Here is a 16,938-nt window from a genome sequence, read left to right as displayed (position 1 = left end):
TCTATTACTCAATACAGTGGCCAGTTGCAGATTCGGCGGTAAACTTAACTATACCTAAATCTGGGTGCCTAGCCAAGATGCCAGTCGTTCGCTCCGTAGCGAACGTTAGGGTAATACCTCTCTCTATCACTCTGTCATATTAATGCGACAGACACGGTTGCGCTTCGTTCGCTACGGAGCGTACACCATTGGCATCTTGGCTAGGCACCCTGGTCATCTGGAAAGCGAAACACATACGGAACGCTTTTCTATTACTCAATACAGTGGCCAGCTGCAGATTCGGCGGTAATCTTAACTATACCTAAATCTGGGTGCCTAGCCATGATGCCAGTCGTTCGCTCCGTAGCGAACGTTAGGGTAATACCTCTCTCTATCACTCTGCCATATTAATGCGACAGACACGGCTGCGCTTCAGTCGCTACGGAGCGTAAACCATTGGCACCTTGGCTAGGCACCCTGGTCATCTGGAAAGCGAAACACATACGGAACGCGTTTCTATTACTCAATAAAGTGGCCAGCTGCAGATTCGGTTTTAAAGTTAACTATACCTAAACCTGGGTGCCTAGCCACGATGCAGGCTAGTAGAGTTCTCTTTCACCTTCAGCAGAACCGGGAGATCCAAACCTACCTACTTTTCATCTAATAATCTCAAGAATCAGTGCATGATTCAAACTTTACCGGTTGCCGTGGTAAGACCTAGGATTTACCATATCGGTGTTGGTAAAAGCCCGAAGTAAACTAGTAAGATTTAACATTTCGGGCTTTTACCGATCGGCATCGGTAAAACCTAGGTTTTACCGGTAAATCCTAGGTTTTGCCGTACTTCGGGCTTTTACAGTAACATATATATAATAATTGCTCGTTTAAAGGTAAGCACAAAGGAGAAACAAAAAGAAATTACCTACTCGCACCAGTCTTGAACCCCAATCCTCTTGCACGTAGTTATTTCCACGAACATACCGTTACGCTATTGCAATGCAACATACTTACGTTGTGTGAAATTGTCTACTACAAGGATCACGGAAACACTGTTTGCATGTGTGAGTAATACTAGGAAAAAGCGTGACAGCAACACTCCGTCGAATTAAAAAGGTGGTTTTTGCACAATGAAGTATTCAATGTTTACTTTAATTGTTCAATATTTATTTAAAGAGTGCGCGAAACATACTTTTAAGTATACAAATACCATGACCATTTCACAAAAAAATAAAACCTGAAATTTTGCAAAAGTGGTGCCATCTAGCGAGAGTTAAGTTTTGAGTAACCTAGGCGAACCACCTTAATGTATTAAAATCCTAACATTGGTATTATCGTAGAAAAAAATAATATCATTTTGACACATTTTAGGGCTCAAAACATGCCGACACCTAAGTCTTTCATTAAAGCTAACAGCCAAATGGAAATGCAAAAATTTACGGTGGGGAATCCCAAACAGTTAAATCGATTGGAATCACTTAAAGGTAAGATACAGATGACTAGTTAGCACTATAAGAAGTTCTCATTATAAGTATCAAGTTCTTTGGCTTACACAAAAACTTCACCATTGTTTTAGGAAGCGCCACTGACACGGTGTCCATTGATAGTTTTGGGCCGCTCAGCAATGTTCGTTTTGCTGTGTTCGCTCTGGGTTCCAGCGCATACCCCAATTTCTGCAATTTTGGTAAATATGTGGACAAACTGCTGGGTGACCTCGGCGGCGAGAGGATCCACGACGTGGCCACTGGTGACGAGATGTGTGGACAAGATCAGGCGTTTAGGAAATGGGCTTCCAGTGTGTTTAACGTGAGTATTTTTTGTCACGAATTTATCCCTAAAATATAAAACCATAATCAAACATATACTTTTAAGTATTTATATTTTACTTATTTGTAGGTTGCTTGTGAAACATTCTGCTTGGACGATGACGAAACACTACAAGAAGCAAAGAGAGCGCTAGGAACGGTAGCACTGAGTGAGCAAACTGTTCGGTTTACACATCCAGAAAACAAAGCTCCGACTTTGACAGTCGCCCTGCAATCGACTTTAAATAGACAACTAGTGACGTGCGTGGTTAGGGCGAATAAAGATTTGGGCGATGAATCAGCTGAAAGATCTACTATATTTATTGACCTGGAACCAAAGGTAATATTGAACAACATTATTACAGATATTAATGTCACGTGTAATTTGTCAATGCTAGTTTTATAACAATCAATTATTGCTTTCAGGACGAAATGAAATATGACCCTGGAGATCACGTTGGTATAATTGCTTGCAATCGTAAAGAACTGGTGGATAGTTTGCTAGCCCGCTTAAAAGACATTGATGACTACGACGAAGCTTTGCAGCTGCAGCTTATGAAGGAAACGCATACATCAGCTGGTAAGATAACTCACATAAATGAGGAGGAAAAATAATAACGAATAAAAACACTGTTATACATATACAATGATGTTAGGGAGGCGAGGTAGCTAAATGGCGTAATTCAACGGCGCCGTCGAGACCTATCAAAATCGAAAGATAAAATAATTTCGAAAAGAAAAGCTCGTATGGCAAAAACCATTTTAGCGGTGGGTTTGGCGTGTACGGTTTTTCAAAAATGTAAAAAAAAACAGTTACTTGGGCATTCTCGAGCGCGTCAGATATTCATACTACGTATGCCCCGAGTGCCTCTGATAACAACGGTATACTAATCTGCCGGTTTGCGTGGTGGGGGTAGGCAAATAAAGTAGTCAAAAATGCAAAAAAAAAAATTTACTCGAGCGCGTCAGATTTTCGGAAGGGGTGTTAAGTAGGCCCCAAGGAAGCTTCCTTTAAAAAAACTGACGATTTCGGCGTGACGATAAGTTACGATGAATTTTTGAAAATGCAAAAAAAAAAGTTTTTTTGAAATACTCGAGCGCGTCAGTTTTTCATAGGGGAGGTTTATCTCGGTATCCTGAAAGCATATTTTTTTAATCTGACAAAAATTTTGGTGGGTTCTCTTAATCTGACCGATTTTATGATGCTTCAAGTCAAAAAGTTTTAACTTTGGACAAAAATGTAAAAAGACCTTTTTTGTGTAAAATAAAATTACCTTTTTGTTTATTTAAACTTTTTTTTTTGTAAAATGTATCGTTCGCGACTTATATGCCGCAACGCGTTCTTAGGAAGACGAAATGGCTCCTCCACACTTCCGGTCATGCGGAAACCGGCAGATTTTGTATTTTTAGTAAGTTTTAGATTATATTCTTCAAAAAAAAAAATCGCGCTCGAGAATGCCGGATTAACGTTTTTTTTTTTACAAGTTCGCGACCCTATAACTCGGCGGCGTCAAGGACTTATCGTCAGATTAGTTAAATTTAGTCTTTAAACACTAAAATCAACCCCCAATATCTTAATCTGACGCGCTCGAGTATTTCAGACTATCCATTTTTTTTTACTAATCTGATCGTCTATCCTAGGCGCGCGTCACTACATATAGAGCTAAATACTTTACAAGGTTGTTCTATTAGGTCTAAGGTATCTCTCATATCTTAAACTGCCACGCTCGAGTATTGCCGAAAATTCCCCTATTCGCCTCCCTAACTATATATTTTAAACACTATAACTGATTGCATATTTTTAGGACCGGTAAAATCTTGGGAGCCACATGAAAGATTGCCAATAGTGAGTGTACGAGAGTTATTCACACGCTTTCTGGACATTACTACTCCTCCAACCACGATACTTTTGCAGTATTTGGCTACGACCTGTGAAAATGAGGAAGAGAGAACACAGCTCAATTTATTAGCCACTGTAAGTGTGTTAATCTTATGATATAAGTTTATTTGCTTGATAGATGTTACCTGATCTTTAAATTATTTTGTACTTATTTTTGTCCAGGATCCTGGAGCATATGAAGATTGGCGGCACTTCCACTTCCCTACATTAGCTGAAGTACTGGAACAGTTTCCTTCAGCTAGACCAAGCGCATCCCTATTGGCTGCCCTATTGTCACCTCTGCAACCGAGATTTTATTCCATATCGTCTTCACCTATTGCGCATCCCAAACGATTACATCTTACAGTGGCTGTCGTTACGTATAGAACTCAAGGTGACAATTTCTATCAATCCAATAATCTTGTTATAATTTTAACATTTTACAAAAGTATTTATTAATTATATTTGATTTATTAACAGAGGGAGAAGGCCCTATTCACTACGGCGTTTGCTCCAACTACCTTATGGACCGGAAGCCCGGTGATGAAGTTTACTTGTTTATTAGAAGGTATTATTTATCATAAATCCCAGTTATTTTCATTAAACTCTAGGCTCAATGAAGATATTAACCAAATACTTATTTTCAGCGCGCCAAACTTCCATCTTCCCGATGACTTATCAGTTCCATTAATCCTCATCGGGCCCGGAACTGGCATTGCACCTTTCCGTGGTTTCTGGCACCATCGAAGAGCACTCATGAACTCTCGCAATCGCAGTAACATTGGCCCTGTTTGGCTTTTCTTTGGATGTAGAACTAGGACTATGGACCTGTATCGGGAAGAAAAGGAACAAGCTTTGAGAGACAATGTCCTAACCAAAGTTTTCCTTGCTTTATCCAGGGAAAAGAAAATTCCAAAGGTATTCTTATTACCGACACACTATTCAATATTTTATAAAATGTTATTTGTTTTAGCTCGATTTGAAAATATGTATTTTTTTTTATTGTAGAAGTACGTTCAAGAGCTAGCTGAAAAAGAAGGACAGGAAATTCACGATTTATTAATAAACCGGGGAGCACACTTCTACGTGTGCGGTGACTGCAAAATGGCAGAGGACGTCAATCAAAAGCTCAGAGGAATCATAATGAAGTACAGCAACATGACTAAAGATCAAGTTCAAAGCTTCATGTTTAAGTTAAAGGTTGGTAAATTCCTGTGGCCAAACGTTTAAAATGCTTCAAATTTATGACATACCTTAAGTTGATTTTAAAAGGTTTTTAATCACTAATCTATCAATAAGGGAGAAAACAATACGGTGTCGAAAAAATGTTCTTGTTGGTGACGACAATATATTATTAACCATATGTCAACTTATACTTCCTAAGGAGGAGAACCGTTACCATGAAGACATCTTCGGCATCACGCTCCGCACCGCCGAGGTACACAGCGCGTCGCGGGAGTCGGCACGGCGTAACAGAGTCGCCGCGCAGCCCTGACGCCGGTCCTCTCGCTTTAGACCCAACTCGCTCATCTAGCAAGTACCACAACTAACAACAAGTATAATACAATATAGTATACCAAATCGAAAGATTACGGAAAACTTAACATAAATTCAGACCAGTGATGGTGAGAAATTATTGAAACTCCATTGATACGTATATCATATAATTATTATGAGGGTTTTGGTCTAACCGCTAAGGCCCACTTGCACCATTCCACTAAGCCGGGGTTAACCGCGTTGACCATCCAGGAGTTATCATGGTTACCAGTACAATTTGACACTAGGTTAATGGTTTAACCGGTTAATTACGGGTTAGTGGGATAGTGCAAGTTGCCCTAATTCTGATAGCATTAAATAGCTCATGAGAGCACAGGCGTGGCAAATCAGCCCGTTCTCTGGTGTCCTTTTGTGTAATACATATTTTATGTTTACTCGTAATTTCCTACCGTGCAACTCTGATCATTTCTAAACCCGCTGAGATTTTAATGCAAAATCTTTCATGGTTTTTAACTTGATGGGTAAAATTTTCAAAAATTGTGATGAACCCAACGGGACGGTAATAAGATATTGAAAGCCAGACTTAAAATTGATATCCTAACTATATCCATGATTTGATATAATAAACGTTTGTTTTAGTTTGCTATATTGCTATCAGATGAGCTTTAGTTTTAGTTTGCGAAGTCAATTGTAATTATAAACACCAGAGAAACATCTAGTTAACAAATTTCGGCCAAATGTTTTAATGATCTCTATTTTAAATAGGTTGTGCAAAATGAGATATATATATTTAATGTGAAAATCCTATATTGCAATATAATTTACGTTGTTTGCAATTATTCCTGTGATTGTAACTTGGTTTGCTAATTGTAGCAATAAATGACCAGATTCCATTTTACTAAGTGAAATTGTAATATTTTGGAATTAAGTAAAGCAGGGTGTCTGTAAGTGAATAACGCACAATGCATTATATTTTCTATATTCTTTAAAAAGCTATCTACTTTTCATAATAATGAATATAATGATCTATAAACATTAATAGAAAATGATCGTTAACAATATTTCAATGTAATAAAAAAGTGTTTCAAGCTAAAATTTTGTCCAACAAAGTACTTGCTTGCATTTCATTTAGAATATTAAAATACAAATTATATTTTTCATCTTTTCTCCGTAGATAGAATAATACAACGATACTTATATTTTAAGCAAGTCTTACTATTTTTAAGTTTTGTACAGATAATTATATTAATTTATTAATAACTATGTAAATAAAAGTAAGTTAAGTTTTATATTTTAACTGTACATTATTTCAGCAGTCAGGGATTATTTTCATTTTTTTTTTGTCGCAAACGTAATATATTGTTATTTAATCGAAGAAAATATTTTATATCTTAAAATGGTAATAGTACATACTATATCATAATCACATGTGTTGAAAAATATCAAAAATGGTCATTGCCGAACACCTTATAAAAATATCACGTCAAAACTTACAATACTTAACTTATAAGTACTGCCTTCTTTTGGTATTTATTTACACATGGCGGTTTAAGAAACTTAACCAACTTTAATATTTGCGACATTGTCTCCATTCTGTGGTATTCCAAAAGTTCTGTCCTTTTATGCTAGGTGTGAGTGTTGAAAATTTGTGATCTTGTAAATTAGTTGTAAGAAATGTATTCATATTTTCTATTATTCATGTTCCAAGAATTTAATATACAAATAAAATCTTTTTCTGATACCTAATATTTCTACATTAAAATATAAAATACCTAATTATACCTTATTATTGTAATAACGGGATATCTACAAATAACTGAGTTCATATCTTATAATAGAGTGCACGAATAAAATAATAATAATGTTACTGTCTAAATCATATCACGCAAATGTTAAATATAATTATGCACTATTTGAAATAATAAAGACTACTAAACATGTTACGCTGTCGAGTATAATACTTGAATTTCAATACATTTGTCTGTAATTGATCAAATAAAGTTCCTTCATATTCGAAAATACCGACATTGTTTAATTATCTTACCCTAAGCTTTCATTTTAATTATCCATCGCGATTTTTACATACTTACAAGACATTTTTCTCCTTAAGGATCAACTCATGTGCTTTTAAACCGCAAAAACAGAAACTGAATTATTTTTTTAATTAGAACGAGAATTCCAAAGGCACAAACGATCATTGAATTATAGCTCTTACTAAACAGTATTAGTATATTATCTACTTTTGAAGAGCACATTTTAACAACATATCACTTTGCCATTACATACCATAGTAACATTTTGACAACATATCACTTTGCCATTATAAGTATACCACAGTAGTTACGTACTGATCATTATTCCTATTAAAGTTTTTGGCCATCCGTTAGGTTTTTTGCTTCAAAATTCGACAGAATTTATTTTTCATCGTAATATAAGTCTTTGACAAAAATTTCATGTTTGGTACAAGTTTTTATGGCTAACTGTACTTTTCTTTCCACATGCAACTAATAATCATCGAGACAATTCTAAAAACTCCTAACACTATCAGGTCGCGTTGTTTTTATCACAGAGTTCCTATGGCCATCTCCTGTTTCCATTATCATCAGCTCGATGGTCACAAAATATTGCATTGTCATCCGACTTACATTATGTATGCAAATTTTCTGCTTCACCTAAAACCGGGAAGTGGGTAAAATTTAACTTGCAAGATTTGATTACAGACTGACACACAGATAACGGGACCTGAAACTAAATAAAAGCTAATACAATCTTGTGAACTGCTCGAATACAGGAAAACCATGTATATGTAAGTATTGCACTCAGTTATTCATCCCTTTAAGGTAAAAAATAAGGAAACCCGTTTTTCTCATCACCACAAGGCCATTGGTTGGTTAATATTCTGAAACGGGATTTTCCCTACATACGGTAAACATACTAGTGCTCGACATGCTAATGCCCAATAGATGACACCTTGATGTCGCCTCTATTGACAAGACTTAAGTTTCAAGATGACTTATTATACCGGGACCGCGTCGAGCACCAGTACACGTTTACCTTACAACTGAATAGACGTCTTTGTGATGTAACTCAGAATGACTGACATTTACGCTCGAAACGAATACAGGGAGCTTTAATCAAATTGCGATAGTAAAATAATATGATGCCCGACTTTCAATCCGGAGGTCCAAATCCTGGCTAGTACCAATGAGTTTTTCGGAACTTATGTACGAAATATCATTTGATATTTACCACTAGCTATTCGGTGAAGGAAAACATCGTGAGGAAACCTGCATACATCTGCGAAGAAATTCAAAGGTGTATGTGAAGTCCCCAATCCGCATTGGGCTACCGTGGGGACTATAGCCCAAACCTTCTTGTGCTTGAGAGGAGACCTGTGCGCAGCAGTGGGACGTATAAAGGCTAAATTATTATTATTATAAGGTAAAATTGATGATTATCATAGTCTAGTCAACAAGGTCAACTCGCCGGTCAAACAACAACAAACATGGTAAAAAAATAGAGATACTGCACCTAAAAATACGTATGATACCTAATTGGGTTCGGAATGATATCTAGAAAAATATTATCGAAGCGTTTTTAGCAAATAAAAAAATGCTAAAGTAATCAAAAATTATAAATAAAATTTTTTAAAATTCATGCCGACTATGCCTTATATCATTCTGGTAAAACTCTCATACTCTTCAAATCAAACAGCTGGATCGATTACTGTCAAACTACAAGGAGACTCGCTTTCACTTTAATAAACCGCATCGATATCGGTCCCCGTTGGAGAGCTACCAAGTCACAGACAGACACACAGACTGAAAGTCAGACAGTCATTGGCGTCAAATATATAATACGCCTCTTTGCGTGGGGGGTTAAAAATGAAAAAAGGTATACTTTTCACCAATTACTCAAAAACTTTACGAGAGTCTCTATCATACAACACAAATATTTTAAGACAATGTTAAGAGTATAATAATTCCTTCAGTTATACAAATAATAAAACACACATTTTGAAATAAAATGAAAATGAATTAGCTTTATACTAATATAATTGAAAATTACTTACCTAGAGGTTAATTGTGATTTTGATAAAATAAATTATTGAATAAAAATAAAAGATGAAATTTTAAGGCGAAATATAGAAAATACACCTACGCATGTCTTGTCTATGTACAAAATGTTATTTCCTTTATTTATTTATTTATTTATTTATTAGTCAAATAAGTAACACAGCATTACAGTAAAACCAAGGCACTGTGAAACTACAAAAAAAAAAAAAGATACAATACAAATAAACTACAAATAAAAACCAAAGACAAATTAAACATTAGATTTGGGGGACGACGTAACAGCGTGGCTCCGTTGCGTCGTCTGACTTGGTGTAGGATTCGGCAGGTTGCCCCGGTACCGCCGAAACACCACACCCTTCGGCCAGAAGTCTGCGCTTGCGATGGTGTCCTGCAGCGGCCGCGGCACGCGCACCACAAATGAACTGAAGTGCACATAGTGACGCGACTGTAGCTGGTGCACCCTCAGCGTGTAGCCAGTCTTCCGGCGGACGTACTCCACCACCTCGTCGGCCCCGGCGGAGTAATGCAGGCGAGACACGTAGAGCGCCTTACTCGGTGTCGCAATTCGTAGACCAGAATTAACCGGTTCCGCAGTGCCACACAGAGTCTTACGGGGCGCCCTGCGCGCCTTGCTCTTCCTTTCCACCAGTGTGAATCCCTCCTTATCCACATTGGTGCGGGAGGACTTCTCCAAAAGGGGAGCCCGTGATTCACACGCCTTAGAAGGCGGATTGACCCGGTTAGCTGCGACGGGCTGACCGGCGACGTCAGCATATGCACGCTGACGTGACTTCGAAGGGACAGGAGGCGGTCGCGCGCGCGGGGGGTGCGCGGGCGGTGCAGCGGCGCGTGCGGCACATTTTACAGTGTCAGCAACACGTAAAACACGTTTATGTTGCCGACTTGCCGAAGCGATTGCCAAATCAGAGGGGCTACCGCCAAAACAGAAATTCGCAAATTGCGGTGATCTTTCTCTTTTACTCCAATGAAGGCGTAATTAGAGTGACAGAGAAAAAAGCCCGCAATTTACGAAGTTCGATTTTCGCGGTTATAGCCCAGACTACTCGTATATCTTGCCATTGAACCTTTTCTACGCATATAATTTATGCTTTTAATGTGAGTAAGGTTCGGAACCTTAGTATGATCGTATTCTATTCAATAAATCACTAAGGTAAAACATAATTTTGTGTGAAGTCATTATATAGATAGCAGATTTGTCATAACTAAACTTTAATATCATGACTAGGGTTTGCAATCCGGATCCGAAATGTATGAAATTATCCGGATCTGGATCCGGATCCGCGGATCTTCCCATACATTTCGGATCCGTCGTGCAAACCCTAATCATGACAATACGAACCAAAGCACGCGTCTTCGTTTATGAACCGATTTATACCCATTATACATAACCATATTTCATTTCGAGTGTTTCGTTGTGTTATTCTATATTCTATTCCATACAAAATCGTATTTCAATTAAATGTTTATCATTTATTATCCTGCCGGCATATTATGGATGGCTTTGTCCATCTTTATCCACGTGATAAAATAACTGTCACTTTTAACACCATGGGATAGAAAGTGACGGACACCGTTTCATCACGCTGTCACGTAGACAAGAACGACCATCATACACTGGTTTTAATACTTTGAAAGATGACCTAAATCAACCGTATTTTGTACTTACCAACACAACAATAAATAAAAATGTTTGGCACTGAAAAATATACTAGTATTATGAGTTCTTATAGAATAAAAAGGAACCTCATTTTTATGGAACGTGCTAAGTGAGACTACATTTACAAAAACCATAAATAACAAACCTAATGATATTATTATACTTATATTACCTACTTATACCTACACGGCAGCTTCATTAATATTCATGAGAACTATTTTTACCGGTGTCTTCCAAACGAATGTTTTACGAAATATTATTTGATATTTGCTAAAGAAAAATATCACAAATATCAAAATTAATAAATCCCGGTTTCCTCTTTTGTCAAGAGAAAATACATTTATTTACATAAAAGATATATACAGTGGTATTACTAAACTACTACCTGAGATAAAGTGGCGTATTGGTATGGCTAAGGACGCGATGACCAGACTGAATGTCATCTGGAAGAAGAGAGGTATAACCATCACCACCAAGACCCGGCTAGTACGCGTTCTAGTATTCCCCATATTTCTGTATGGCGTGGAAACGTGGACGATACGAGCCCGAGAAAGCCAAAGGATCGATGCATTCGAGATGTGGTGGTAAAGGCGTATGTTGAGGATACCTTGGACCGCCATCCGCACCAATGTATCGATCCTTTCACAGCTTCGTGTCCGAACTCGCCTGTCTACAGTCTGCCAGCAGCGCATACTGTCCTACTTCGGCCACATAATGAGGAGGGGAGATGAAAGCCTTGAAAAGCTGATCATTGTTGGAAACACGGAGGGTAAACGAAGCCGAGGACGATCTCCAACAAGATGGAGCGATCAATTAAAAGGGGCCCTATCCTCAACCAACTATTGCTCGGTTGTCAGACACGCGATGAACAGGCACCGTTGGAGGCAGATCATAAAGACCAGGTGTGGAGCATCCACATCCACCGATGATCACGATCCTCAGTCATGAGGGAGCGACCACAGAGAGAGAGTTTACTAAACTAAATTTGTCTAAGGAGATCAGATGTTAATGGCTTTTGTAAAATATTTGCGTCAATTTTTATACCACTAAATGTAGTGTGATGACCTTTCATATTGAATTTTAGTCAGACAGATTACCTATTAAATATATTAAGAACGGGCCACTCACGTATTTTAAGTCGAAAAACCCACATTAGTGACCCGATTTTAATATATTTAATATTATGTCTGTGTCTCACGGAAGTTTTGTTATTAAGTTAGATTACCTACCTAATATTTTCAGAAAAACTCGTCTTTATAATCGATACCTTCAGAACAATATGCCGTTGGGTGTAGATATTACGTTACAATAAGAGAAGAATAAAGATTAAAATCTACTATTATTGGTACTAAATTCCTACTCCTATTTTTAAATGTAAACGTATGCAATGAATCACAATCAGAAATAAATTCATACCTACAATTGCAATGAATAATTGTCAAAACAAATACTGCTCGAATTCTTCCGAACATAACTGCGGGCGTTTTCTATTCTTATCGGCAACCCGCATTTGGCTGTTCAACGGCCTTATTTGATAACTGTAAATTCCAATAATAAATCATAATCACAAGGAAATCAGGTATCATCATCTCCCGCTAATCTTTGAAGATTATTATTATCTCATACAAACACGATTGTGGCCCGATTCTGGTGTAGACTAGAGCACGTCGTCACAAACGTGAACATGATAGTCAGTAAAATTGGTCTTTATGAGATAGAAGACTTGTTTGTATATAGTTTTAAAGTTGTATTTTTCCAGTAACATTAATGTAACTTACATTAAAAGCTCACGCTAAACTCTTTCGACAAAAACCGTGTCTTAATTTAGCACATTTAGACGCAATTAACTCGAGTGCACAAAGTACTTGCCGTTAATTAATTTTCTTCAAACTAGATGAGCTACGCACGAGTTAAGTAGCCACCATTTGATCGCTAAATGGTACCTTGTAGGGCATATAGGGGCATCAGGTTAAGCTAACTTTGCGACGTTTTCAAAAAAGTAGAAACGTGTATTATAAAATTGATAAATACCATCCATAAAATAAATAAATTGATAAATGCCATTTTTACATGTCTCTGTTTGGCCCGATGGTTGACTGGTAGAGAATGCCATTAGGCATTAAGTTCGCCATTTGTACATTATTTTTATGTTTTGTGCAATAAAGTTTAAATAAATAAATAAATAAAGGCGTTTTAGGCGTTAAAAACATTATACTTTAGTCGCTTTGACGACTTTGTTAAAGTTCCCATGCAGTTCCGTCGAGCACTACGTAACTAGTGACGTTACAACTTGTTGATATTTTTTGCCCTGTTTATAATGACGGCGTTGCCGAGACAACGTCCACTCAGTATGGCTCCGAACGCCGGCAAGCATATATACTATGACCGAGTCAAACATCTTTCAGTTTAAGAAATTCACACGTGCGAACGGTGTCCAAATAAATGTCAAATCCATTACTCTGCTGTGGTAAGGGTCACTTGGCCCTGGATGACTCGGAGAAAGAGACTTTAAAACCAAATAAAAAATCGGCTAACAAAATGGAACCCGTTGTTAACGGTAATCACATTCCCGCGGTTTGTCCCTTCAGCGGTAATAGTGGTGAAAGTGTGAATGAAAAGAAAAATTTGCGTGTGAAGTTGAACCAGCCAATGAAGTTGCGAAACTATTTGGACAGCTCATTGCAGACATTAGATACGCTGCACACCAGGGAAAATGATATCGCTTTGATTGTAAGTATTTTTTTCTGTTTACTGATATAAAAAAAATATACTGTTGACGTTTAAATGACCACCGAAGTTATTGATGGATTTTAATGTCTAACCACAATTTTGACAACATATATGTTCTGCTGTTTTTTGATTATGTACATATGTAAATTAATGATTGAAATATATGGTATTACAATATTTTAAATCACTTAATGTCACAAATTTTAAAATAATATTTGCAATCTCGTTAGATTGGTGACATCATTTTACTGTGTGGGAAAGCCGGTTAAAAATAAGTAGATATAAATATGGTATGTCTTGTGATCACGATAATTTATTGAACAAATAACTTGAACATTATGTTGACAAGGGTCATGCAGTCGAGCATTTAAATAGAGTTGCTCTCTGAGTAATCGGAACAAACAAAATTAATCACAAATATTTGAACATAGCTGTATTAATAATTATTGTCATATCATAAAAATGTTAAGTTTTCAAATTGTGACGATTTAAACATGTTAATTTTCAAAAGCCTTTGTAATTATTCTGAATTAAAATTATAAGAACGACAATCGTATCTATTTGTGCATATGCCATTTATGTTAATTATATTCACAGATATAACATATTGACAGAGTCGCTTAAAAACATATTGACTTCAGATAGGTACGAGTACAACACTTTTATCAGTACTTTTTTAAATAAATAAGTGCTTATAAAAGTAATACATATACAACATTTGACTGATATATAGTCCGCTACATTTTTCCTAAAAAAAACTACCGTGTCAAATTCATGCCACAAATCACCGACCTGCTGATTCGTGTAATAATAGATCATAAAATATATTTAGGCATGACGAAACACTACCGAAAATCTATAAAAAACGGTCTCAGCCGCGGTCCATCAAAGGATGATGTAATGCTAATCATTGTGCCTAATCACATTGTGATTATCGACTTGTCAAATCTGTAGCTCAAGTTTATGGCAACGCGAACTAGTTTATGACAGGAAAGCTATTTGACACGTGACACGTGCCAAAGTAGTATTACGTTGGTATAAAATAATAACAATATTGTATTGGTAAGGATTATACCGGATCATTTTGTACATTGACTATAGTCAGTGTCGTGTATCGTAATTTTCGTGTGTATGGTTGGTTACAAATGTGCAGTTATCAATAGCCATTCCAATTTTAGTGAATTTGAATGGCTCTTGATATTTCAATCAGTCAAGAAATCAATCAATCAATTAAATCATTTATTTTAGAACCATAACGTCCATATCCATAGTTATTAGTAACAAAATTTACTTAAAGCTAATGTTAGTACAAATACATATGTAAAAACCTTAGATATATCATTGTGACTAGTGTAAAAGGTTCCTATATCAAAGTTACTATATCACGAAGCAGGAATTTTCAAAACAAGAGCTAAGTTCATGCTAGGGACTCTAGGGACTATTTCTTGAGAAATGCATTATTAGTCTTTCATATATAGACTCTAAAAAATCAGTGGCTGCAGTTTTCTATGTTTTGTACTTAAGCTGTTTTCAAAAATTGTAAATCTTAACTTACCTACTCGCAACACTTGTCATTGATGAGAGCGATATACGCTGCGAGTAATATCAAATCAATTTCAAAACAGGTATATATTTTTACAGTGTGAATGTGGCTATTTCCTTACCTACGCAACGAGCAAATATTATCTTTATATTTACGACGAGATGAAATGGTTTCCATGATCGATGAAGTGCTTAAACATGGTATTGTATTTACTTATGTAAAACATACATTATTAGTTATCTTGTAGAAGTAATTGAACTATTTTCTTGTCACTGTAAGTAATTGATGAATAAGTGGGCGTAATTCATTATGCATAAGTACATCGAATAGTTACATACTTTTAGTAATAAATTATCAAGCATAATTCTACTGGTACAGTCACCAGCAATAGTAAGTTACTCTTCGAAGGCCGCACAAATGTGTGACACGCTCTTATGGCTCTACAAATAAGATCGTATCTGGTATTTTTGCGGCCTTCTTTGTATAACATATTATTGCAGGTGACTGTACCTAAGTCCTATACTGACTGTGACTAGTATTAGGCCTGAGTTACACTTGTAAATTTTACTTACGTAAGTAGGGACACGGCTATACTACAGAATGAGAGATGAATATCGTTATCTCATTCTAACAAATAGCTTTGTCCCTACTTACGTAAGTAAAACTTACAAGTGTAACTGAGGCCTTATACACAATGCTATAAGTAATAAACTTAAGTGCCTGTCCTGTTTGTCATTATGTACAAAACCTATATGAAATTGACATAAAAAAAATCAAATAATAACAATCAACTTGCGTATTCACACATTATTTTCACTTAAACGAGTAGGAGCTTTTTAACTCTACTTCATAGATCTTATAAGAAAACCGGGCATATACAGGATGAAATTTTAATCACCATCCATACTCTGTGTAGTGACTTTATATGTCACACTGAACAACTTTTTTTATGGGACCAATGCCGAAACCGCGATAAAATGTGTCTGTTTCATACATTCCGACTAATCTGATGGCTATTTCTATGGGACATCCGGTTTTAACGATTTCGGCATTGGTCCTATTCAGTATGACCTATAAAGGCTTTGTCACACAGGCGCGTTTTCCGGGCAGGGCGTAAGCGGGGCGCGCCGCTTTCACATATAAAACGCTCACGCCCCGCCCGGATAACGCGCCTTTGTGACGGAACCTTAAAGTCACTACGCAGAGTCTGGCTTGTGATTAAAATTTCACCCTATATAAACATTAGGAATGTTTGTCTGGTTTGTACATTATCATAAGTGAATACACCTTCATATCCACTTATGATAATGTAGGTACATGTAATGTAATGTACAGTTAATTAGGAAGCTAACCTTCATTTAATTCCAAAATAAGCCTGGCGGGAAAACATCTCATAGCATTTACTTAATGAATAATTCGCAGAGGGATGTGAGACGTCGAATGAAGCAATTTAATAGTTCGTGGCTTTTGATTATAAATATTTTTTATGATTTGGATATTTATAAGGAAAATACAAAAATTGGTAAAAACCCATCATTTTTAAGGTTCCGTACCCAAAGGGTAAAACGGGACCCTATAACTAAGACTCCGCTGTCCGTCTGTCCGTCTGTCACCAGGCTGTATCTCACGAACTGTGATAGCTAGACAGTTGCAATTTTCACAGATGATGTATTTCTGTTGCCGCTATAACAACAAATACTAAAAAGTACGGAACCCTCGGTGGGCGAGTCCGACTCGCACTTGTCCGGTTTTAT

The 16,938-nt window shown here is 36.7% G+C and overlaps 2 protein-coding genes across 4 annotated transcripts in view; both read left to right on the top strand.

Annotated features, from left to right (window-relative positions):
* The window catches only part of LOC134665025 (nitric oxide synthase-like protein), a 57,725-nt gene extending 52,456 nt beyond the window's left edge, over positions 1 to 5,269 (top strand). For 2 of the 3 annotated variants that reach the window (XM_063521798.1, XM_063521797.1), the window contains exons 11-20: positions 1,348 to 1,460; positions 1,553 to 1,782; positions 1,873 to 2,121; positions 2,208 to 2,361; positions 3,587 to 3,756; positions 3,844 to 4,054; positions 4,141 to 4,228; positions 4,308 to 4,578; positions 4,669 to 4,860; positions 5,045 to 5,269. In XM_063521798.1, the coding sequence (XP_063377868.1) occupies positions 1,348 to 1,460; positions 1,553 to 1,782; positions 1,873 to 2,121; positions 2,208 to 2,361; positions 3,587 to 3,756; positions 3,844 to 4,054; positions 4,141 to 4,228; positions 4,308 to 4,578; positions 4,669 to 4,860; positions 5,045 to 5,155 (1,789 nt within the window). In that variant the 3' untranslated portion in view covers positions 5,156 to 5,269. The remainder of the gene's footprint in view (positions 1 to 1,347; positions 1,461 to 1,552; positions 1,783 to 1,872; positions 2,122 to 2,207; positions 2,362 to 3,586; positions 3,757 to 3,843; positions 4,055 to 4,140; positions 4,229 to 4,307; positions 4,579 to 4,668; positions 4,861 to 5,044) is intronic. The other variant, XM_063521795.1, reaches the window with a different exon arrangement.
* A 7,985-nt stretch (positions 5,270 to 13,254) lies between these two features.
* LOC134665040 (nitric oxide synthase-like) overlaps positions 13,255 to 16,938 on the top strand; it is a 76,833-nt gene continuing 73,149 nt past the window's right edge. Inside the window, exon 1 of the mRNA XM_063521822.1 lies at positions 13,255 to 13,641. Coding sequence (XP_063377892.1) covers positions 13,354 to 13,641 — 288 coding nt within the window. The 5' untranslated portion in view covers positions 13,255 to 13,353. The remainder of the gene's footprint in view (positions 13,642 to 16,938) is intronic.

The sequence above is a fragment of the Cydia fagiglandana genome, chromosome 6, assembly GCF_963556715.1.
Source record: "Cydia fagiglandana chromosome 6, ilCydFagi1.1, whole genome shotgun sequence".
In the NCBI taxonomy this organism is placed as follows: domain Eukaryota; kingdom Metazoa; phylum Arthropoda; class Insecta; order Lepidoptera; family Tortricidae; genus Cydia; species Cydia fagiglandana.
Note: the sequence above shows the minus strand (reverse complement) of the source record. Positions and strands in the feature narration are given on the sequence as shown.